We start from the raw sequence: 26,073 nt of genomic DNA, 5'->3' as shown, positions 1-26,073 counted from the left end.
TGTGTTTAATAATCAAAGCATTTCTGATACAGAGAAGATTGACCTAAAAACTGTCCTCTAGACACAGGCAGGTTGGCATATCTAATTGGCTATTCATTACTTGAAAGAAACTTCAGATGTTCAACTGTAAAGGTAAATGTTTCACAAGACTGATATATGTCATGATCAAAGAAAGGGACACAGATGTCTAGGAAAGAAACATTAATGTTTCATCACTCAGCATTACACTTCCAAATAATGGTAATAAATAATGAGGGGGGGAGGGTTGGGTGCCACTGTAAAGTGATGGAGGTCTCTTGCCCTTGAGTCTCAAACACTGGCTTGGATCCTGGCAAACGCAAGGGGTTCTTGTGGAGGAGCCTGCTGGCAGAAGGGGGAGAAGATGGCATTTTTGCCAATTCTGTTTTACACCCATCCCCCGCTCTCAAATTGTCTCTCATGCTACTTTTTGGGGTCCACCAACCCCCCGAAGCAGATTTTTGGAAAAGCACAAATAGTTCTGCTCAAAGGACATTCCTACTTGACATTCCTTAGTTAAGATCTAAACCAGGCATCCCCAAACTGTGGCCCTCCGGATGTTTTGGCCTACAACTCCCATGATCCCTAGCTAACAGAACCAGTGGTCAGGGATGATGGGAATTGTAGGCCAAAACATCTGGAGGGCCAAAGTCTGGGGATGCCTGATCTAAACCTTTGGTTCTGGGCACTTCATTGCCTGTGACAAGCGGAGGGAAGTCCTGACCTATAGATGGCCAGAAGCTGTAGTGTACTGAACCTTTCAGGCTCCTTAGCAATGGAGGGACATCACTCACAGGGAATGCTCCCTGACTTTATCTATCTACTATCTCTGGCCTGGCTCCTCACTGAGCAACTTGCTGCACAAAGCAGTTTGAACTGCTACCAACCCTGCTGAAGCAAGTAGATGCCTTGAAGCTGAGAACATTTTCCATCTCCCATTCCTTTATTGTACCACATGTTCAGTCTGCCCAGGATTCTGACTAACTAGGGGTTGTATTCAGTTGCAGCACTAAGCAAATTGGAACTATCTCCCTTTCTCCTCCCCCTGCACACACCCTAAATCTGTTTTTGGGGTTCTACCAATCTCTCCCGAGCAGATTTCAGGACAACATAGAGCACACGCCGGGGGGAGGGGGAGGACAGGAAGTGAAAGTCACATTGTGCTAAGCCCCAGGGACAGTTTCCCAGGCAGCAAAGGAAGCTTCTGTGCTGAGCCTGCTGCCTAGGAAATTGATCCTGCCCGCTCGCTCAATTGGCAAATCATGAGTGGGTGTGGGGGCAGATCACCAGGGGGTGGGCTCTGGTATATAGTGAAGGCCCATGGCTTGCACTGCAGCCACTTTTTGTTGGATCTCTCACTCTCCCTCCCTAAATTTATATATTGTGGTTGCATGTTGCTCTTGAGTGTGGGGGAGGTTGTAGTCTCTGCCTGGCCCCTCCAAACTGGGGCATCCTATTAAAGAGATCCATGGGAGATACTTCTGTCTGGACACTCAGGTAGGGGGCAAGGAGCCACAGCACTCCCCAGGTGCAATCCAGTGGGGGAGTTACTCCTTGATGTAGGTCAGGAACTCTCTCATTTCCAGTTGACCCCAAACCCGAGTTCTTCCAGCAGGCAGCCTGAATCCAAAAACACTATGGCTGAAACTGCATCTTAAAAGAAAAGTTTGCATTGGGGGGTGGGGTGGTGGTGGAGAGTGTAGAATGGAAGGCCAAATAATAAAATAAACAAAATAAAATGAATCGTGGAGAATTCATACCAGAGTAATTAGGAACAGTTGGCCACAAGACGCAAAGAAGCGAAAGGCTGCTTTAATAGCCTTCATAGGTGTTCAGTGTGGTATTCAGCATATGTCACTGAAGGGTGTTTAGTCCTACAGTGCAAAATGCTACCAGTATCTTTGCAAGGAGAGACTACAGTACACACTGCATCCCACAATCTGTCACTGCTTAGTGCTCCATTTACCTGGTGTTGGTCCCCAAAGCTCATTAGAGCAGTAATTCTCCTTTCAATTGCCATGTTGAGAAATCTCACTTCCCAGCCTTTGTTCAGCTTTTCCTATTCACATAGCTTCCTCCCACACCTGCTCAATGCCAAATTTGTACTATTCACCCATTCCCACAGATAATGATGATTGTTTCTTCTAATTTCTTGCATCACAGCCTCTTTCTAGGTAATTCAAAATCCTAGCAACCAAGTAACTTTGCATCTCTGCATTAAAATTATGGTTGCATACATACACAGGTATATAAAAAGTGGTTTGTCCATCCCACAGTCTGGTAAGATCACTGTCTGTAAAACATTTGTTTTGGATTACAGGGTCTGTACTGATATGCATGCTGGGATGCAGCTGGGATATATTATGAACATTCAAAACAGAATGACCGCTTCCCCAACATAAAGGGGAGGCGCATTTTGTGCAGTCGTGTGCAGCCCCCTTGGGACCCTAGGGCAGACCTGGAAGTTTGGAGGCTGGCACTGCCTACCTGAGGCTGGAGGCTGGAGTCACCGCCCACTCCATCAGCCGACCAATCCGGCCGAAGGGGGAGTGCCAGGGGGATTGGCCAGGTAGGATCAGGTAGGCTTACCTGCACACAAAGAAGAGGAGCCATTCTTGGGAAGCAGCCGACGGATTCAGAGCTTTGAGAGCTTTAGAGCTTTGCTTTGAGTCAGAGCTCTGGGGCCTTTGTTAGCTTCGCTGGACGCCGGTTCGAGGTAAGCTCAGGGCCTTTGTTTAGGCCCATTTTAAAAACTTACATCCCTAATTTAAAACTTGTTCCCTTCCCCACCCACCTGAATTTAGGGCCCATCGACCCTGGGGGGAGGTGGGTGGTGGGCATCGTGGGCCCCCTGGCTGGATCCTGCCCCCCCCATGCAATATCAGGCCTACTGGCCTCTGGGGGGGTGGCAGGCGCCTCAGGGAGCTCCGGGTGCTTTCCAGGCCCGGCGGCAGGCCTCGGCCTACCTAGGCGGCCTCCCAGTCATGATGGTACCCAGCGCTGCCGGGTCGCGTGGGGGGGGGCGCCATCTCGGGCGGCCTCGCCACCTCCCCCAGGACTGTTTTCTGTCGGCGGGGGCCTCGGAGGCCTCCCGCCGATCCCCTGCGATGCCGGCCCTTGCCGGGCTGCGTGGGGGGGGAGCGCCGCCATCTCGGGCGGCCGCACCACCCCCTGAAGTTCTTTCCAGCGGCGGGAGGCCTGGGAGGCCTCCCGCCGATCCCCAGCGACTCCGGCCGCTGCCGGGTCGCGTGGGGGGGCGCCGCCATCTCGGGCGGCCGCCCCCCCCTGAAGTTTTTTCCAGTGGCGGGGGGCCTCGGAGGCCTCCCGCCGATCCCCTGCGATGCCGGCCCTTGCCGGGCCGCGTGGGGGGGGCGCCGCCATCTCGGGCGGCCGCCCCACCCCCCCTGAAGTTTTTTCCAGCGGCGGGGGGCCTGGGAGGCCTCCCGCCGATCCCCGGCGACTCCGGTTGCTGCCGGGTCACGCGGGGGGGCGCCGCCATTTCGGGCGGCTCTGCCACACCCCCCCTGAAGTTTCTGGCGGCGGCGGGGGCCTCGGAGGCCTCCCACCATTCTCTTGCGACTCCGGCTGCTGCCGGGTCGCGTGGGGGGGCGCCGCCGTCTCGGGTGGCCTTGCCACCCCTCCTGGAGGCCTCTTTGCAGCGGTGGGGCCTCAGAGGCCTCCCGCCGATTCCTCGCGACTCCAGCTGCAGCCGGGTCGCGTGGGGGGGGCGCCGCCATTCGGGACGGCCTCGCCACCACCCCCTGGAGGCTTTTGTGGCGGCGGGGGCCTCGGAGGCCTCCCGCCGATTGTTTGTGACTCCGGCTGCTGCCGGGTCGCGCGGGGGGGGCGGCGCCATTTTGGGCGGCCTCGCTCCCCCCCCATGGAGTTTTCGGCGGCGAAGGGGGGCGGCGGAGGCCTCCCGCCGATTCCCTGCGACTCCGGCGGCTGCCGGGTCGTGTTGGGGGGTGGCGCTGCCGCTGCGGAGAGCCTCGCCCCCCCAAAGTCTTCCTTTTGGCGGCGGGGGCTTCGGAAGGCCTCCCGCCTGTTCCTGGGGCCCTGGCATGCAGGGTTGCATGGGGGTGCCGCCATTGCGGGCGGCCTAGCACGCAGCTGGGCACCTGCGGGCACCAGGCTCCTGGGCAGCGGCCATCTTGGGGGTGGCCACATGGCGGCGGCCATCTTGATGGTGGCCACATGGCGGCGGCCACATGGTGGCGGCCATCTTGGTGGTGGCCACAGGGCGGCGGCCATCTTGGTGGCTGCATGGCAGCGGCCATCTGGGTGGTGGCCACATGGCGGCAGCCATCTTGGGGGCGCCTGCATGGCAGCAGCTGGTCGAATGGCGTCATCCCGGTGCTGGACAGTAGTTCACGCATGCCCACATGCGCACAGCGGCTTACACGTATGATTAACCCTTGCATTATTTGTCTTTTACAGCTTGGTAGCGTTGCTTGTTGCGACTCAGTTCTTGCTTTCTTACCCTGTCTAATCTAGTTTGCTTGGATCAATTTCACTATCCTACTCCAACTGCTAGCTGTTTTGTGATATCACTCGGTGCTTATAGCCTACATCATGCCCCCCAAGCGCCAAGTCTCCCCACCCGTCACCAGAAGGGGCACCGTGAGGCATGACCCCCGCAAGCCGGTAAAGGCTCAGGCTGCCGCCAAAAGCAAAGGGCGCAATGCGGGGAAAGTACGTAACAAGCCTCCCAGCGCCCCTAAGGGCAAGAAAGCCGCTGGGGGTCCCCCAAGTTCCCGCAACCCCAAGGCTTCCGCAGGCCGGGCAGGCAAAAAGGCGGCCGCCAAAACTACCCACAGGGAGAGCCCCTCCCCCTCGCGCTCATCGCGTGGGGGCAGTAATTATAGATCAGAGCGTGAGGACAGCCAGGAGCGGACCATCGCGCGGCTCAGAAGGCGCCTCCGTAGATACGAGTCGCGGGGGAGTTCGGGGTCACCCTACCGTAGCAAGGGAAGCTACAGCAGTAGTTCACCTGACCGCCGAGCCCGCATGGAACGATCGGTTTCGCCAGCCTCATCCTCCAGACGTAGAGGTAGGTCCCCCCGCCATAGTTCTTTCGATAGGTGGGCGAGTGACAAGAGCCCCGAGTCGCGCAGAACATGCCACCACGAGTCGCACGGAACATGTCACCACGTGTCACATGGAACATGCCACCACGAGCGTCACCGACACAGATGCAGAAGAAAGGGATACAAGTGCAAAAGGGATTCCTCAGGATCATCCACATCCTCAGGTAGGTCCAGTTCTTGTGACAGCGGGCATGGGCGGCGCGTCAAGGGTTACTGGGTCACCGGCCCGCATTCCCCGGGGCTCCCGCAATGGGTTTGGCGCCGCCGTAATCGGAGGCACAGGCGTGAGCATGGTGCCATCGCCCCATGCGGGGAGGAGGGCCTTGACTCCACAGGTAATATCAGGGAGTCTAACTTTGAACGTACTGATGACCCCCCTGGCATACGCCTCAATGCGAAGCTCAGGGAGAAGATTCTCAATGGGGAGTTCGTGGACCTCTTCTCCCTGCTGTCCCCGGCCTCTAGTACCAGCCAGAAGTTTAAATCATCCGAGCAGCGGAAAAGGGATAAAAAGGTGTCCATCGAGCGTACCTTCCGCAATTGGCTCACGGGATTTGCCACTTATGCGGGGATAGTCTCAACTGCTTACCCAGATAGGGCCTGGCACCTCTACAATTACCTGCTCATCATCCTAACTGCAGAAGCCAAAGCAGGTGAGAAGGCGGCGCTCGCTTATGATCACTCTTTCAGGGAGCGCGCAGCCCAGGACCCCACTTTCAGATGGGACGTCCAGGAAAGCAAGGCGTGGTCGGAGCTTGTCGCCCCATACTTTGAGAGACAGCCGGGTCCCGAGAGGCAGCAGAAGCAGGCCCCTAAGACATCGAAAAGAACCTGCTGGGAATATAATAATGGGGCCTGCTTCAGGGAAAAATGCCGTTACGCTCATGAATGCGAGCGCTGTGCGGGTTCCCACCCCATCAGCAAATGCTACAGAGGGAAGCGGCTTTTTCGTGGCCCACGGGGCTCGGGTTCCGGCGCGTCCCAGGCAGGACATGGGGCCGGAGCACCCTCTGGTGCCTCCGGATCACAGCCAGCAAAGGGCTCTTCCCGAAAATAACCACCTCCTTTCCTTAGCCCCCTCCCCCATTTCTCTCCCAGCCATGTTGCCATTCCTGCGTGTTTATCCCAACAGAGACGCAGCAGTATACATCGAGGAGGGCTTTAGAGATGGCTTTAGGATACCTGTGCAGGGCACACCCTCCTGCTCAGTCGCACCCAATCAGAAATCAGTACGCGAGATGCCACATATCGCAGAAAGGAAAATCAGCAAGGAACGCCAGCTGGGCCGTGTGGCGGGACCATTCACCGAGCCTCCATTGCCTGACCTCATAGTATCACCTCTGGGCATCGTCCCCAAGAAGGTGCCGGGCGAGTTCCGCTTGATACATAACCTATCCTACCCAAAAGGAGGCTTGGTGAATGATGCCATTCCACGTGAGCAATGTTCAATGCATTACGCGTCCCTCGACCATGCTATCAAGCTGGTGAGGGAATGCGGCCCAGGCGCCCTCATGGCAAAATGCGACATTGAGTCGGCTTTCCGACTGCTCCCAGTGCACCCACACGATTTCAGGTTCTTAGGTTTCAAATTCCAGGACAATTGGTACTTTGACAAAGCCATGCCCATGGGCTGCTCCATAGCATGTGCAGCTTTTGAAACATTTAGCACCTTCGTGGAATGGGCCATGAAACAGAGGTCAGGTTCCCATTACATCTCGCATTATTTGGATGATTACTTCCTCGTCCGCCCTGCAGGGTCGGACGCATGCGCCAGAGCGTTGGCCTGCTTCAAACAGCTGGCAGCCGAGTTCGGCATCCCTCTAGCAGCCGACAAGACGGAGGGCCCAACCACGGTCATATCATATCTAGGCATCGAATTAGACTCCATCAGCCAAACTTCCCGATTGCCGCAGGCCAAGCTGCAGATATTAAGGGAAATGATTAGTGCTATGCTTCTCAAAGAAAAGACAACAGTCAGGGAGGTACAGGTACTCCTAGGGCACCTCAATTTCGCATGTAGGGTCATCACACCTGGCCGTGCCTTCTGTGCGCGACTAAATCGTCTTCTGGCAGGTGGCGGGGCCCGACACCACCACATCAGGCTCACCAAAGTTATAAAGGAGAATCTAAACACATGGTTGGCCTTCCTCAAATCTTATAACGGGGTGTCCTTCTGGCAATCCTGGCTGCAGCCAAAGGAGGAGTTCCAGATACATTCGGACGCATCAGGTCGCTGTGGTTTTGGTGTCTACTTCAGAGGCCACTGGTGTGCACAACCGTGGCCAGCATCGTGGCATGCAGCGGGGGTCACGCGTGACCTAACATTTCTTGAGTTCTTTCCAATTCTAGTAGCTCTGCGCATATGGGGGTCCCACCTCAAGGACACCAGGGTCTGCTTCTGGTCAGACAACCAGGCTGTGGTTCGGATCATCGCAAAGCAGTCCGCGAAATCAGACAGGGTGATTCGTATACTGCATCTCTTCGTGCTGGAATGCCTCAGAGGTAACATCTCCTTTTCAGCCAGGTTTATTCCAGGCCTTAATAATGAGATTGCGGATGCCTTGTCTCGTTTTCAGATGGAGCGCTTCCGAGAACTAGCGCCCGAGGCCGATCAGCTCCCAGAGACATTTCCGGAGGAGCTGTGGACGGTTGGAGAGCCGAAGTGATGTCAGGGATACTGAGTGCCCTTGCTCCATCAACGCTGCGGTCCTATACCAGAGCTTGGTCACAGTTTGAGCAGTTCAGAGCTAAGTGTGATCCGCGACTCAGTCACGAGCCCAGGGAGTCTGAGGTTTTGAAATACTTAGTGCACCTCAAAAGGGGAGGCATGGCCATCAAAACAATTCGGATCCACAAGGCTGCAATCTCCTATTTCTGTAACTGCTCGCAGCACCCAGATCCATCCGACACTTTCCGAGTTAAAAAGCTGATTGCAGGATGGCACCGCACACACCCTCCCAGTCCGGATAAGAGAAGGCCAATCACTTTAGAGACCCTCAGTCGGATCTGGGATGTGCTCCCTCGTATATGCTGGTCCAAGCACGAGGTTAGGCTTTTCAGGGCAGCCTTCTCCCTGGCATATTTTGGTGCCCTCAGGCTGGGGGAATGCATCTGCGACACAAAATCAACCCAACTCAGGGGGCTGACCATGAAGGACATCAGCTTAGATGACCGCAGGGTGCTCGTTAGAATAAGGGCCTCTAAGACCGACCAGCTGGGAAAAGGTGCCACCCTTACCCTGACACGCTCCACAGAAGGTGGGCCCTGTCCGGTATCGGACATAAAGAGATTTATCAAAGTGCGCCCGCACGGGCCAGGCCCCCTGTTAATACACTCCACAGGCCGCCCCCTGACACGCACACAGTTCACAGCAGTCCTGCGGAAGGCCATCCAGGCCTGCGGGGGCGACCCTGCCCACTACTCCGGTCATTCCTTCCGCATAGGGGCAGCCACTACAGCGGCGGCAAGTGGGCTTCCCCCAGAGCGCATAAAGGCATTGGGCCGCTGGCACTCAGCAGCATTTAAGGGGTATATCCGGTAAAGGCAATGGGTTCTGACAGCTTCTGTGTGATGATTTATTTCAGGTACACACCCCAAGCGCATCTGGATCTTTGGGCATAGCATTGTATACTGGGCAGCGGTCCATGCCTCCTCGGTTCTAGCCTATGAACACCTGGGCCTTCAACCGAAGATCAGCCTCACTTGGTTTGGTCACCGCGGAATGTGCTGGGATGCGCTCATGCCCTGGCTGCGTCACGAACTCACACTCCGCGAACCACCAGACGCGCTGGTCATCCACCTTGGCGAGGATGACCTGGTTGCGCGCAAGAGCATCGTCTTGATAAAAGCGGCAATTTCAGACCTGGAATGCCTGCAGGCAGCGTACCCTAGCGTTACCATATTCTGGTCAGAACTCCTCCCACGCCTACAATGGCGCAACAACAACACCCATGTCAGACTTAACTACACTGTTGAAAAAATCAATAGGGCACTGCGTGCAGCACTCACGCGCATTGGAGGCCAAGTGGTGAAGCATCCCAGCATCAAAATTTACAGGAACGAACTGTTCAGGCATGACGGCGTTCACCTCACAGCCACAGGTTGCGACCTCTGGCTGAGCGACATCAGACACAGCCTCCTGGAATGGCTGGCGGTTTCTGGGGCGGTTCAGGTGTAGGTAGTCTTGGCGGCGAGACCCCAATTTGTGGTCTCGGGTGGCGGATGCAGGCCTTGGGCGGAATCCTTTAGTCATTTACATAAAGGGGAGGGGCGTGGGGGCGGTGACCCCCTGCCCTATGGCGGCGATAACAGGGTTCCCGTAATCGGGCATCAAGGGGGGGCATTTGGCGATGCCACTTGGCTGGTTATTGCCCCCCCTTCCAGCGGCGGCGATCGGGGGGGCGGGCTATCTGCTTGAACATATGTTCTCCAGAGTTAGCCCAACCCCCACTCATGCTGGACAACCCTGAAGATCACCCCACCCCCTGCTGGGGGCTGGGAGGGATATACGCCCAATGCCTGCGCCAAGGTCTTCCTACATCTGAATTTTAATAAAGTTGTGGCCAATTTTTAATCCCATAAATACGTGGTCCTGTGTCATTATTCAACTCGGGGCTGCCCTGGGGGGCTGGGGGGACTCCGCCTGACTGCGCAAAACAATTTTCGATGTTTGGTCATGGCTTCTCATTCTTAATATTTTACTGGTTCAAAACAAATTTAAATATGAAACATAGTGAATGAAAACATCGTAATACCAATATATAATACCATTGATGCATAAATACCTTCACAAGATGGAGGAGAACCATCAAACTGGAGTTGTGCTTTTAGCTTGCAGAACATCATGTCATTGCCAACCAATGTATAGCCAGGATGGCACTTGTACTTGGCAAAGTCACCTGAAATAATTTGTAAAGCAGAAATGTAGACTGCACATTTTTATCCTTTGGTACTTCTATCCCACATTGGACAACAAAGTCTCAAGGCAATACAACAATATAAAAAGCAGTTTTAAAAACAAGCTTGCTGTTCAAAGCCTAACTAAAACAGCAGATAAAAGCAAATGGAAATATTTTGTAAGATGTCTGAGAAGAGAGGTCCATGGGTTGATCACTATGACCAAAAAGTGGGGGGGGGTGGAGGGAGGGAAAACACATCAAAATAGAAGGGCAATGGAATATAGTAAAACAGTATAGGAAATCAGAATGTGGGGGGAGGGGGGAATCAAGGATGATATACAGAAAATTTGACCAATTATCTATGTGGAGAAGAAATGAGGGAAATAATATTGCAGTCATGGATGAAAATTCAGTTTTACTTATGCCATATGTTTACAGGTACGTTTGAATGAAACAATGAGAGTAGACTCCAAACATATAGGGTAGGATGCAGACTAACTTAGAATCACAATTACTTCCCACAAAAATGGATATGACAAGTCAGTCATTACTATCTTTTCATATTGATTTCAATGGGACTTTAGTGATGGATTTAAAATGGATGCCACTCATTAGATTAAAAGAATTTCTGATCGCCAAACACTCCAGAATGACAGCTAAACTGTACGCTCTTGCTTTTTAATCTTATTTTTCCTGCTGAAATACATGTCCCTAGTGAAACAGTTTGGCAAAACGTTTGTTCTGTTCCTCATACTCCCTCTGCACTAAAGTGTCTGCACAACCTTTAAGAAAGATCTCTTAAAAGCTATCTGTGCTTCCTCCCACTAACTCCCCCCCCCCGCGAACTTTTGTTTTCTTTCACCCACCCACACATTGTGTAAGAGTCCCAAGCCTGGCATTGCACAAACCTTCACATGTAAATGTTATAGCAATAATTATTGGAGTCTTTGGCAAAGCCAAATGCCTACCGAAGAAAGGGAGAAAGAAAAAGATTTGTTGTCAAAGAGTGGGAGTGATTTAAGGGGTTGTTTGGCATTAGTTACTTTTTCACAAGATTGTCCAAGGGCTGCCACCTTTATTTTCTTCTTCTCCCCCCCCCCCCCTTTTTTAATAATGAAGCCACAGCTTAACTGCAGAGTGCCCAACAAATGATGTTGCCATGCACTGGGGAAATTGCGCCTTGTGAATGTTCCAGCCTGTTGGTGTAGCATTCTTACTGGAGTAGCAGCAATCCCAGGACTTTAGTAGTCTCATTTCCCATGTATGAAGCAACAATGCTGCTGAGTGCTCTGTTGCCAAGCTATGGCTTCATTTCAAAAGCAGAAAGACTGAAGAAAAGAAAGGCGTGTTCTCTGATCACATCATAAAACAGCTGATTAAGTAATGCAATCATGCTCCCCCCCCCCCAACTCAATTTTCTGATAGATTCTTCCCAGGATTTCTCTGTCCACCTTCATTTCTGTTCAAAGGTCAGGCAAACGTAGGAGTTTTGTGCAGCCCAACTCAGACCTCCAAAATACACGTGTTAGGAATAATTGAATTGACTGATATTGTATCTTCAGCTGCCAGCCACTGGTGCTTTTGAATTACTACACCCTGTTTAAGTAATGCACTGCTCAAAGGAGCCTTCCCCAACCTGCTGCCCTCCGTAAATGTTAGACTACAACTCCCATCAGCGCCAGCCATCATGGCTGTTTTGGTGCTAGGGTTGAGAAAGGTTGTAGACAAAGGCATATGAAAGGCACCAGGTTGGCAAAGGCTGGCTGCAAGGAGCGTCAACCTCTTTCCCGTAAAAAATCTTTAACTGGGATGGAGGACAAGACTATCACGGGCTGTTAGCCAAGATACCTACATTCTACCTCCTCTGAATATATATGAATTCAGAGGCATTCACTGAATAAGCCTCTGAATATGAACTTCTGGGAAACACAAGTTGGGAGAGTGTTGTTGTGCTCAGGGGTCCAGCTTACTTGCTTCCCATAGGGACCTGGCTGGACTCGGTGGGCGATTGGCCCGATCCAGCAGACACTTTTACTCTCATGCAACAGCAATGCACATTTCAGAAGATTTGTAGAATTTAACCTACGACTACTGCAAATAAATTTACTCAAATAAATAAATTCCACCTAAGAATAATTCAAATAAACCACATTCAGGAATACCACCAACATCATTTGTGTAAAAGTCTGGACAGAGAACTGATGTATAGGTATATCAACGTAAGGAAAAAATGATCACCTATTTCAAACTCGTCATCTTCTGTAAGCAATTCAGCTTGTGGAACTGTTGGTGGAGGCTGGCACTTCTTCAGCTGATACGCTATAAAATCAAAAGCAAAATTGCATTAGTATCTCTTTGATAACAAAACCTCATTACAAGCTGGCAGTTGTGAAACTGTCCTCAAGCTGGTTCACATGTCACATTGAACAACTGTTTATTTTAAACTATGCTTTAACGTGAATAAGCAGTGCGGTGGCGCATGCTGCTCGAAAGTTTGCAAGTCCCCCCTTCCTTCTCCCCTGCATCAGAGGAAACAAAATTGAGGCTGATTTTGTGTTACATGGAAAACAGCACTCAGCTTGGTTCCTGCAAACAAACTATGACTGAGAAGCTGAGAACAAACCTATGGTTTAATAAGGTGTGCAACACAGGCACAGGGGAAGGCTTGGAAGCCAAGTGTAAGCTCTTATACATAGCTTGCTGAGGATATGAATCAACATTCCTAAATGGAGTGGCACCGCTACTTCCATAAATGCATGCCTTTGTGTCAAAGAGCATGCTGGTCAGTAATCACACAAAGTTGGAGTTAGCTCTTTATTAGTGAAAATATGATATCCACAGTCTTGGCTGAGTGCCAGGATTAATGAGCACAGTAACTCATTCCTCGTGGTACTTCCTACATGAAAGCAAATTGCTGAGACTGAAGGTTCCCACCTCCCCAAAACTGTCTAGGTCTCCTCCTCTCCAGTGATTTTTTCAAGAAATCGGAGACTGTACAGGTGTGCAGCCAATCTCTTTTCTGCTCTTTTCATGCCTCTCCTGGTTCTGGGAGATGGGGGGGGGAGCTTGTCACAACAGGAGATGGAGATATCCGTGACTCTTCAACAGCCTGACTCATCTGAGCCTCTTGACCTCCCTCCTTGCCTGCTTCAGCTTCTTGACTTCTCTCTGCCACAGACTCTCCCAGCTCACTAAGCCCTGTTAGTGAGGGATGGGGAACCTGTAGTCCTGCAGAGGTTGTTGGATTACAAGTCCCATGATCCTTCTCCACTGGCTACACTTGCTCGGGTTGATGGGAATTGGAGGCCACAGTTTCTGCACCATTTCCCTAAGCCAAATGTCTTTTCAGTTTCTGACTGAGACACAAGCCTTCAATGTGAAATGAAGAACAATTCTCCTGTATGTCATGCACACTTACTTCCCTTCTTCATTTCCTTTCCCCTTTATTTGCCCTAAGTATTTTATACCTAAAAAGTCATGCTACTTTCTTTAAAATCAAAGGCCACCCCCTGCCCCTTTTCCAGGAAATAAGTGTGTGACAAAATGAAAATGAATCAAAATAATCCTAAATAAACATATGCTACTTAACGTTTTCCCCTCTCCGGGTCTCTGACTCTTTAACTGTATAAGAAGGCACTGAAACAGTTTCAAAGTTCCAAGTGAAAAAATGTCTCGTGTCTCTAAGCAGCTAAAATATTCTCAACGGGAGATTAGGATACCACTGGGTTTTCTTAACACCAGAAAGTCCTTAGGACTTAGAGAGGAGTGCATGGCCAGGGTTAAGTGGGCCAGAGTTTTTTCCCCATTAAAATATTAAAAAAACCAAGTAACTCGATATTAAATATTTAACACTCATTTGGCTGTGGATAATAAAGACTGTTACTCTAGAGGTTTTTATTAAATGAAAATATCATGCCAATTAAACCAGTCTAATTTATTTTAACATCAGTAGGCAGAAAATATCCCTTTAAAGCTCCACATGCTGCCTCTATCTCACAGGCATGATTTGTAAGATGAGAAGAGGAGAACTGACCATGAAAATTGAGAACAAAGAACCCTCCAGTGGAGAAGTCACTGTGAAACTTGAGAAGGACTTGATTGCTTGAGCTATAAGCTGTCTCAAGAGCTGTATTCCCGCTGAACACTCCCAGCTGAGGAGAATTCTGGTCTGGCCCATCCCTAGGGACCAAGAGAAAAGAGACATGTCAGCAAAAGCCTGTAATTAAGGTTTGAATTAACTCTGTTTTCTCTTGATGGTAGCTTTAAATCTTCAAGAAGGCAGGCTAATCCTAACAATTGTAGCATAGTAATTCATTTGCATGCAAATCTAGGAAGGCGATTAAGTACATTCCTGCTAATGTGAAAAGCTTGACCTTTTAGGAGAAGCTGGAAAAGCTATGTAAGTAATATTTGTATTAAATAAGGTTCAGTACTGTATGGTTTGCCATTAGGTCACCTGTGGTGCTTCATTCTATTGTTATATTTAGAAAAACATATTATAAGGGTATTTCATATAGGTGCTGTTCTTTAATCACTTTCCTATTCACTGAAAACTCATATGTTCTATGTCAGCCAATGAAACAAATGTCAGTGCCACACTGGGTGAAAGAGAGAAATAAAAACCACATTTACAACAGGAGAAATAATTCATTTCAAAACAAAATATAATGATAATAATAATAATCTATTAAACATTAAAAGCTTCCCTAAACATGGGAATTACACTATGTAATATGGCATTACACTATTCTTATATGTGTATAAACTGATTTTTCTTCCCAAATTATTTTTTTAAGTAATTTCAGCTACCATAATTAAAAGGGTTTTGCTGCTACTTGCAAAGGTATAACAATTTTTGCCATTCTTCTAGCAGGATTAATGACACTTCGCACACAACCATTTAATAACACTATTGCTTTATGCTGCCACACAAAAGCTGGCAACATTTCAAATTAGCAAGCAGCAGAATCATACTATGAAACATCTGGGCTCCCAGGCACCTGGGACATCTCTAGTCCACTTGAAAAACATTTCCAAAATTTTACTAATGCCTTTATTAATGAAAAAGCTGTTTTGGTCAGTGAGGTGCCTATGGCGGAGCAGATATTAAGATGTCACTTTAAAGAATGGTTCTTTATCAAGCCAAAGATCAACAGCTTTTTAGTGCAAAAGACATAAGTTGTTTAGACCTTCCCAGTGGTTTTAATCTTTTTGATACAAACTCAGGAAAAGGACAGTAGGTAGTTCAAAGGAGGAATGACTAGCCCATCTGCTATATAATCCTTCTCAAAATATGTACTGTGAGAAAAAACAGGGATCTGAAAAATTCAACACATTTTTCCCCCCAAGCAGGCATCTCTGAATGGCAGTGGCATTTCTAGGACTCAGCATTTGGGTTAGCAGATGGATGGGAAAACATTTGCCTCTGGGAAGAGATTGGCCCCAGTGGCTCCCCTCACAACCGAAAGCATTGTTAATTTAAATTGCTAACACAACGAAATGTGGCATTTTGATCATATCTGGTTAGGCTTATACAATTATGCAATGAATATATTTTTGAATTTATACCCCATTCCTATCCAGTCAGCTGGGGACAGGTATAACAGTAGTATGAAAATGCAAAATGTCCCATAAAATTATTTTCAAATCCAATATATTGTAATGGACACCTACTACTTGCTCCAATATTATTGGCATTTCCATATTTCTCCAACACGTGTTCAAAAAGAAAGACATTAGCAGGCAGAGCTAGTATGCACGGTATCGAAATTTGTTGGTCCACCGACATAATTACTGCCCATCAGTGTAGCCCTGTAAGCAGCTGCACTTTAGCAGTTCCTGTGCTATTCAGGTAAGGTACCGTACAAATTGTGCCCCACAGGTTTCAAAATACTATTCAGGAAATATACCCATATTATTATGACTAAAAATATTTTACTCCACCCCCCCCTGAAGACTTCAATGCAGCTATCAACAGTTAAAAACAATAACATTAAAACAACACCACAAACAAAAATTAAGAGCAGCAAAGATTAAAATGGTTCAAAAAAATCAAAAAGTAAAGCTGCTTTCAAGTTCCATCGCCTGGAGAGAAGGCACTCTCCTTGGTTACAATCAGATGTATTTCAGAATTTGTTGGGACATGCAGAAAAGCCTCCACTGGTCGTCTTAATAAGGAGGCAGGCTCATTTACAAAATGTCACCCCTTCAAATGCCCTGAGGCCATACCACAAAAAGCTTTAAAAGCTTCATCATCAGCACTTTGAACTGGGCCCAGAAATGAACTGGAAGGCAAAGCAGCTCCAGTTATCAACTTGGCTGCCTCAGTTTGGACCAATAAAAGTTTCTGACCTCTTTTCAAAGATAGCTCTTGGTAGAGCATATTGCAATAGTCCTGATGCGATATAAATATGGCATGTGTTACTATGGCCAGATCTGCAGGTACTAATTCAACAAGTTAGACCCCTGTCCCTGGATCAGAAGTTATCCTGTCTCTTGCCTTGTCAATTTTAATTTGTTTACTCATGTTTAGACTGTGACTACCTCCAAGCGTCAATTCAGACTCCCTGGACAAGGGTGGGAAAGATAAATAGAACTGAGTTCTTTGCTTTGATGACCACAAAATATGATGCAATCCTTTTTTTCCAAGCGACTTCATGTGGGAAATGTTCCAGAATCAAAATAGAGCTTCACAGGCTGGCTTTCATGTTGGAGAGAAGACTTACCTTCTCACCACCTCCCTAAGTTTCAAAACAGATATTTCAAGCAGGAGAGAAACTTACTAGTCAACAAATTCTGCTCTGTATACAAACTAGCTAACCAACCAACCAACTAACTAACTACTGTAATACACATGAACACCAACAGTTCAATTATTCCGGATTGAGATGAAGTTCAGATTGATCAATTATCAGTCTTTACGGTAATAAAGGTTAACATACCAAACTGCAATGTAGTCATTCACTAGTTCTGTTTGGAGTAAGGTGAAATTGATATAGATTCCATGACCCTGGGGTACAGTAATAAGCCACGTACAATCTTTTGAATTTGGATATTCATCTGGAAATCCTGGGGAGTACACAGTACCATTTTCAGATGTTACATTATAGCCACAAGGAGCTGAAAAGGAGAGGAAGAGGAGTGTTAAAAAGTTAGGACGCATGGTTAAGTCAGGACAGTGATTTGTCTTACGTTTAAGACGTAGCAATTCAAGAGTTCAAAAAGGCAAATTCACATGGTTGGTTACCTTTCAGTAATAGGCTTATACCATCTTCTGTGGGGGGTGGGGACACTGCAGGTTAGCATGATGGATCATGAACAGATGGCACTGAGGGCAGATGGCTACACCTGCATCCTCCACAGGACAGTGCTCAGGAAATGCTGCTGCAACTAGTATCAGCTAAAGCACCTTCTTTAACCTAGTGCCAGATGTTTTGGACTACAATTCCCTTCAGCTGTGCCAGTTCAATAGCATCAGGCAAGAGGCCATGGAAGCCAGAAGGAATACCATCCCTCAATCATCAAGCTACAGGGTTGGCTATTACAAAACTCTAGTGTTTTTTTTTAAATGGAAAAGCCTAGGAGAGTTGAATTCGAGTCCAACTCTTGTCAAAGCAAGCTGCCACAAGGAGCTCCCCAAGCTTCCTTGGTTTGTGAGCTGCTTTGTGGGACTACAGCAAAATACCTTTTTTTTTAATAGCACAAATAGATTCAACCCACCATATTCTTCCTTTTGATCAAATCCCACTGATAAAACTGCTTCAAATTGGAAATGCATCCAATTGTGCAGAGGAATGTGATGAATCATGTGATTGTTCCTCCTCAAAGAAAGGGATAAAGGATCAATTGAATTGGATAACATCATCTGCTGCCCTGCAGGGTCACTTTCCCGTTTTCTTGTGATCCCTGTAGTCACAACCCCCTTCCCACCACTTCCCATTTTATCCACTTAACAATAGGGTCGGGTCAATTAACAATGAGTAGACGTGACTTGATTCAACAGACAGACTCTCCTCTTGTTGGACTTGACTGTGAGAGATGGAGAATAAGCTGAAATATGTCTTACTATATTTCTCAATGTTTAGCACACAAAATGCTTACTTCCTCTTCCGTGAGTGTGCTCAAAATAACAATGTAATGAGACAATTTAACAATTTGAAACTATTTAAACATCCTAGTTAATATGGGGAGGTAGTAGCTTTGTCTTCATTAAGAACCTGACCTAAAGCTGATTGATGTTTTTTGCCAAAATGCAATACAGCTCAAAGGAAATTTTTTGCAGATGTTAAGTGTATGTAAGTGATTTTACTTGCTGAGTTACTCTACATTCAAGAAAATGACTTCCCTTCATTGGAGGTTTGAATACCCCAAAAAGCTTGGCCAGTTACAAAGCTGCCAAGTTTTCCTTTTTCTCGCGAGGAAGCCTATTCAGCATAAGGGAATTTCCCTTTAAAAAAGGGAGAACTTGGCAGCTATGCAGTTACCATTCTAGTCACTCTAAGGCTCCAATCTAAACCATCCATTTGGGGAGGGGGTGTTGTGCAGCTGAAAAGACTCTGGATCTTTAAGTTGCAAGCCTTTTCTGACCCTTTCCAAGAAGCCCCCGAACTGCTTACTGTTTGACAGTACCATGTCAGAGTTTTGACACTGGTTGGTCAGAACCTCAGACCTTTCTGTGCCATCAGGAAGCAGGGAATCTGATAGCAGATCTCCCTCTTTAACACTGGAGCTCTCTCTCTTGGATGTTGTAGATCCATATAATATTGTAAGCCCCTGGGCTATTCCCCTGACTAAGATTGCAGCTTATAACACCAAGTGTTGGAAGGAAAGGGTAGGAAATATTTAAACTGCTTTTTTATTTTTTAAAGAAGCTCTACATTCATTAGATGCTTTCTTGAATGGTACCTGAGAAAGCCCAAAGAGCACTACACATACAAGTAACAGCTATTAACATTGTGTTAGTCAATAAATCAGTTCAATGGCAATTAGGAGATTCTAGTTAAACATTTGGGCCAGAGGGATCAGGAGCATGAAATTTTTCTTGGTCCTATACTCATGGAAAGCTTTTGGCCTCCTGCTCCCAATGTCAAACCCTGCATAGGAGGAACACCAAGATCCTACACAGACAACATTAATGTAGTCTTTGCTTCCCCTGTACAAACAGGCTGTTATGGAGATAGGAAAAACAAAAGGCCCGACACTGCTTTTTAATTCATAATAAACAACATGGTTTCACATCTGTCAGGTTTTCAATGTTTCCCCCCTCATTTCAAAATAGGTGATAAATATATTTTAGCTCGTCTGTAAGCAGTTGCCACAGCAGTAATATCTTTAACACAGAAAGTTGCATAACACCTCCTTACAATCCTTTGGTAATTACTATAAAAATGAAGACCAATTATCAAAAGACCAAAGTGGATGTTTTCCAAGAGAGACTCTAAAAACATCTGGAAGTTAGACGGGATGGAAATTGAACAACTACAGGTGTGTTGTTGTTTTTCACTTTCTGGGTGTGGTGCTTTTGCAGATAGGAAGCTGGATGGAACAGGTAGGTCCTCTGAGAAGTGCGTCACTTGTTCCCGCTTCCTCTGCTACTTACTCTCCACCATGCTAGTTGTTTCCTTTTGTTTTCTAATTTATTTCGTATCAATTAAAAAGGTGGTGTGGCATGAGCAATTTTTTATTATGAAAGTGTAATCCACAGAGAAAAAGTTCGAGAATCACCGATAACCTAGAAATCATTTTATTCATACGCTTTTTTTAAAAAAAAACCAATACAAATAATATAGTCACTACTAGTAGCTTTGAAAAAGTTGTATTTGATTTGATGTCTGGGCATGATGGAACTTAGTATGCAGGTTCCCATCTGGCTCTTTTGCATGACAAAGGAAGATGATATTGGTCATTTTCATTGTTCTGCTTTTGTCAAGGATAGCCATTTACAGACGTGAGAAAGTTATTTTAATTACAGCATTTCAGTATAATTAATTTAAATTCTAAGCAAGGCACAGAATAATTCACTCTTTCCCCTCTATGTATAATGTGCAAAATTTCAAAGTAATTTGAGGTGATTCAGAGTGAAAGAATTGAAATATGTGGCTGAGTTATAAAGTACATTTAAAATATAAATAGGGCAACACAGTACTGCTTTGTAAATTTATATACCCAGGTGCACAAGGGGCAGGCCAACGAACATTGCAAATGTGATATATATTTGAATAACCACTGCAGGCAAATAATTGAACACAGGGGGCTTCAACACAAAGAAGCATGTGCAAGGAAGTTATCTGAAAACTGCTAAAATCTGCAGATCAGTTGTTTGGTGGGGAGAGGGTAAGAAGGGGTGCTGAAGCTACTGAGCAGCAGGATTTTAGCATTTACTGAAAAAGTTTGTGTGTAGCCTTGGCTTTTGAACCAAAGAGGGTGGACTCTGTTCTTGGGACACATTTGCACATGCAGTTCACTCAACCAGTTTGGAAATCCATGCATGAAAAAGCATAATGTTCAAGGGTTCAAGACATCTTCAGAAATCCTTGAACATCATTAGGCCTAGGAGGGGAAAATACTTTCCCATGTGCTACAGGTGTGGCCAGGTAGGCGAAAGGAAGAGGATTTGGAGGCTGATGGGAAAATGTGAGAAAGGGGAGTTGTTCTCCTAATTATGTCATCTGGGGTGTGATGGAGTTCAACGTGTAATAAACCAAGCTGTCCCCCAATTTCAGAGAGGAACACCTTGGTTTCTGGAGCCCAGTTATGAACTAAAGTGGTGTATGGATGTTGGAACATCTCTATTAGTGGTCGATATCATTTTCAACCCTCATGCATTGGCTTTTCTGCAATTTTTCATCACATTTCATTGAATATATAATGTCGAGAGACTACTAAGAGTCAACTTTTATTACAATTAGCAAAATTTACCTTCACATTTTGGAAAGGGGTGGTTCCAGTTCCTGTTGATCCCATGGTGGCAAGTGAGAACAGAAGGACCAATCAATACATATCCTGGATAGCACTCAAAAGATATTGACTGGCCCACGCTGTAATCGGAATTAATGATATATCCATTGAAAAACGGAGGAGGATCTGGACAGTTTTGTAATTCATATGCTGGAAGAAAAAGAAATGTGGGACCATTTTTTAAAAGTAACAGTTACACTGGTTTCTAGCTTGTTTATTCAGAATCGCTAGGGGGGGGGAATGCTTGAATGATGATTCCCTACATTCAACATTGCAGTTAATCAGCTCAAGTTTTTCCCTATTTGCAAAGGCAGGAAATGTTTTGAAAACAGTATATTTTGAGACAAGGCTCCTCCTCCTCATAAGACAAATTATATACAATAAGCAACAGGAATTTATAGTATATAGTTAAGGTCTGCAAAAGCAAGATTTCTGTTCAAACCAACAGATGCCACCTAGCTGGAACTATTTTAATGCATTTCATATGTTCACCATGTTGACTTGCAAGTTTTAGAGTAAAAAGTTTAAATAGTCATCGTACAACTACTCCTCTATAAGAGAAGCATTTTTTTTTACAGAAATATAGCAGTTATCTGATAAACATCTGCATCGCTGCAGGCTTCAGGTTGCTGCTGTTCTCCCCACCCCACCCCCAGATAAAAACATATTAACCAAATGGGTGCGTGTTAATGTCTTGTTGCTAATGCTTCAGTTTGTTCAGTTTTCACCTAGTAATGCTGTATTAGGACAGGCACATCACCGAATCACAGTTTTGACCTCTGTAAAGGCATGTAAATCGAAGACATGATATATAAATCAAATGAATGACTTGACTTATAAATCAGTGCCGTGACACACAAAAAATGAGCAACATGATTTATAGATAGCTTCATGACTTGTTAATTAGCCCCATATTATATAAATCATGTTCAAAGCTTGAAAATTCACCACCTTACTTACAAATCAATGCAACACCTTCTTGCAGTACAATGCAAGCCATTCACATATTAGATAAATCAATGGAAGGCTTTCCTCTCTGGTATACTGCATTTCCTTAAGTACTGAAGAGCACTGTGTAAATGCCAGAACCGTAATTCTCTCCCTGTCACACCATGAAGGTTCTCCAATAATCATTTATTGGCAACATAACCACACAGAATGCCTGACAATGCAGGCTAATCAAAGTCTATCACACTCTTGCTAGATAATTCGCAAACTGTGACAAGATGTGGTGATGATCGCCACCTTAAAAGGAGGTTGCATAAATTCATGGAGTGAACACTAATAGTGGCTGCAACTACTAATCATGATGAAGTTCCAGGTACAGAGGCAGCATGCCACTAAATGCTAGTGCTGGACATGGGACAACTGGAAATATAGCTTTCATGTCCTCCTTGTGGGCTCCTTGAGACAATTGATTGGCCAGGATGAACTGGATGAACCTTGGTCAAATCAAGCAGGACTCTCCTTGTGTTTTTACCCAAGAATGCTGATGATGCAAATTATAAATTGCGTATGGAGACCCTTTAACCTGGCCTAGAAATAAATTCAGACATGACTCAAATTTTGGTATGGTTCTTGGCAGAATTTAGGCCACAACTTTATTGATTACAAAATCAAGCGAGTGGTTGCATAGGCTCTGCTTCCCAAAGCTACCAAGGGTAGCGCTGGCTCTGGGCGCACCATGAGTCAGCCAGGTCAACACCTGGGAGGGGGGACAGACGACCGCCCGGCCCTGGTCCCCCAGATGTGCCCTGAACTCTAAATCAGGGCACAACCCTGCTTGGGGAAGACCAACCAGGAGTTCTAGGATTCCTTTTACAGGAATACCTGTGGATAGGGTTGGCTAGGAATCCTGCCACCCCTATCAGCATGAACCAGTGCCTATACACCAACCTTACAAGTTGTGACGATTTGCTACGTGGCAGGCGAAACCCAAGTGGCAACAGCCAACCAGCCAAGTGGGGGAAATTCCTGCTGTGCCCCTGCCCCAACAGCAGGCGACACACGATGGCATAGCAAGGTCAAGTACAAGCCCTAAAATTAGGGAGAGGTGGTCGGGTGTTCCGATGCACTGCAACCCGAGAAGAGGATCTCAAGGGTCACATGCAGCACATAAGTAGTGGTCCCTCTGACTATTGACTGGCATGCCTATAGCCCAATTGCTCCCTGTCAGAGGGACCACCAATAGGGTGTTGTGGGTGCTCCAATTGTCCCCAGCCCAACACCTAGGCCTGATTGCCAGGTCCCACTGCAACGCATGCCCTCTCTTGCAGGAAGGACCCGATTAAACAAGTAAGCATTATTCACTGTTTTTCATAATTGCTTTTTGGGGAAGCAATAATCCAATTACCTACATTCACAGCTTTTCAAAGAACAATCAGCCTACACTTTATCATTCCACTACACATTCTCTCTCTCTTCCCCTCTTTCATCCATAACCCCATATAGAAGGATGGAAGGAGACACCAGGACAACTGCACAACTGGTTGTCGAAAAGCAAGAACAAGAAGGGAAAAAACATGTAACCCAGCCAGATGGGCGGGGTACGAATAGCATTATTGTTATTAAATGCAGAACATGTTGGGGCATGTGCAGAGTGCCCATTCAACATACCAGCGGAGAGTGTCAGTGAAACAGAAAAACACCATACAGTTCTAGGTAGAGTCAGTCCCTTTAGCATAAAGCCATTCCACAGCTGTATATAGATTATATACAGTGGTAATTTACATTCCTTCCAGCAGAAGACAGTCTCATTGCAACATTCCAACGCAGACAAGGCTCTGGCCAAGGGCAGGGGCCAAAAGCAAACTTGCTTCAAACACAAGTGTATTTATACTTTAGATTGAGCTGAGTCGCTCTCACATGCTTGCTGACTGACTCTCACATGCTTAACTAGTTGCAGGTGCAGGATAAACACACCCCAAATTAACGAGCACACCTAACTTAACCCTTTCTTGTCCTTTTTTTCTAAGCATGCATAAACCCCTTATGCATTAAAAGAACATAAAATGCCCTTGGCCTTGAAGAAGGTAGGTCTCAAGGAGTTCGGCATTTTTATTCATTTCAGTAAATTCTCTATTTGCAGCCAGCTTGAAGTTAGCATAGAGAGCAAGAGTGGAGTAATGAGGCTGTACTATACACAGGGGGGGGGGTGGAGAGACAGAGAGAGAGAACACAAGAGGAAGTATCAAAATGGTTTGGATAAAATAATAAGGGACTTTAATGAAATGGTAAATTGCCCAATATGATTCAGGGGGAACCTACCTCAGGAATTTGGAAAAAATAACTAATCATAATTCCAAGTAACAGAAAAAAATCATAATACAAACTTTATGCACCAACTGTAATCAGACAGATGATATTAAAAAAGGGACACCAACACACCTTATAAAACATGGAACATGCATTGGTAAAAGTATCCCTTAACCCATGCTAATTATAAAACAAATATTATTATTATTTATCATTATTTGCTGTATATTATATACTGAAAGGTAAAGGACCCCTGGATGATTAAGTCCAGGCAAAGGCGGCGGAGTGAGCTCCCATTGCTCGGTCCCAGCTCCTGCCAACCTAGCAGTTCAAAAGCACACCAGTGCAAGTAAATAAATAGGTACCCTGCGACGGGAAGGTAAATTCCATTCCCGTGCACTCTGGTTTCCGTCACGATGTTCTGTTGCACCAGAAGCAGTTTAGTCATGCTGGCCACATGACCCAGAAAGCTGTCTGTGGACAAACTCTGGCTCCCTCAGCCTGAAAGCGAGATGAGCGCCATGATCCCATAGTCGCCTTTGACTGGACTTAACCGTCCAGGAGTCCTTCACCTTTTTTTACCTTTTACCTTTATATACTGAAAGCACAGCACTACAACTAAATGGCTAAAAACACAGCAAATGCAAAAAAGAAGGACTATAGGTCCCACTTCACTAAAAGAGGCTGTGATGTCATCCTTCAAATGAAGAGCCAAAAGCCTGAGAAATGAGAACATATAAGCTTTGACTTGGGACCAAGATGAGCTCAACAATATTTATTACATTTATTTCCATTCAAAACTTCCCCCAGTTACATACTTATCCTCCAAAAAATACTGTGGCTTTATAACTATGTCCATACCAATACTGGCCACAATACAGAGCAGGCTAAAAACACTCTAGTTTCCTTTCCAATCATTGGGCATTAAGCAAACTGCTAATAAATGAACACATCACAAAAACATATATTTCTAGTGTTGAGAATTATGAAATGTTTAATAGGACATCTACTGCCCAGACCAGTTCACATTTTAAATAAAATAATATAAACACAAAAAACCAAGACAAAACGGGAAAAGTGCCACAGAACAAATTCCAACATGCATAAACCTAAAGAGCCTGAGGGAAGAAAAAAGAGAGAAAGAGGTCTTCACCTGGCACTGAAAACAGGTACAGCACCAGGAAATCTTCCTCCTGGGGAGGAAATTCTACAGGCAAGGGGCCACAACAATGAAAAATACTCCCTGGTAAAGTCACTTGATGGCATGCAAACCTATGAGAAGGGGCTGAGAATATGATCTTAACACTCTTGTCAGATTTACATAGGAGAAGACAATTATTTAAGTCCTCAAATTATAGAATTAAGGTTACGTCACTGGTTGCTCACCTTGATATACAAGTTTAAATCCTTGCCTATTTTCCGAGTGATCACTGTAAAAATGGATGAGAGTTTCATGTGTTGTGCTTAATAAAGATGGCGGGAGGTCTGTTCCACTGAACTGGCCAATCATAGAACTAGTGTGATATGGACCATTCTGGATTTCAAGGAAGTCATGGTTAGCTTCGGTGGAGAAGTTCAGAAACTGTAGGTGTGCCCCTGTATGGGGGGAAAAAGTAAAAATGATATTACCTATCAGTCCTGTTGTAACCACAGCATTGGGGCATGCTGTTTTGTAGAGCCCTGCCTTACTACGTGGTAATCAGAAAATGGAAGCTACAATGCAAGCTCATGTGTTTTGCAAATGGGATCCCTAATAAAAGCTGTCTAAGAGACAGATAATGTTGTGATATATATATATAGCGCAAAAGGAATCTATATTGCAACAGGTACCTTTTATAACCATACAGTTTCTATTATCC

At 46.3% G+C, this 26,073-nt stretch overlaps 1 protein-coding gene across 1 annotated transcript in view; it reads right to left on the bottom strand.

Annotated features, from left to right (window-relative positions):
* The window catches only part of CSMD1 (CUB and Sushi multiple domains 1), a 915,553-nt gene that overhangs the window by 85,665 nt on the left and 803,815 nt on the right, over nucleotides 1-26,073 (bottom strand). Inside the window, exons 41-46 of the mRNA XM_035109950.2 lie at nucleotides 25,601-25,810; nucleotides 20,921-21,109; nucleotides 16,945-17,122; nucleotides 14,037-14,182; nucleotides 12,242-12,322; nucleotides 9,890-10,003 (exon numbers count right to left, since the gene is read on the bottom strand). Of these exons, the coding sequence (XP_034965841.2) occupies nucleotides 9,890-10,003; nucleotides 12,242-12,322; nucleotides 14,037-14,182; nucleotides 16,945-17,122; nucleotides 20,921-21,109; nucleotides 25,601-25,810 (918 nt within the window). The remainder of the gene's footprint in view (nucleotides 1-9,889; nucleotides 10,004-12,241; nucleotides 12,323-14,036; nucleotides 14,183-16,944; nucleotides 17,123-20,920; nucleotides 21,110-25,600; nucleotides 25,811-26,073) is intronic.

Source organism: Zootoca vivipara, chromosome 3, assembly GCF_963506605.1.
Source record: "Zootoca vivipara chromosome 3, rZooViv1.1, whole genome shotgun sequence".
Lineage (NCBI taxonomy): Eukaryota > Metazoa > Chordata > Lepidosauria > Squamata > Lacertidae > Zootoca > Zootoca vivipara.
Note: the sequence above shows the minus strand (reverse complement) of the source record. Positions and strands in the feature narration are given on the sequence as shown.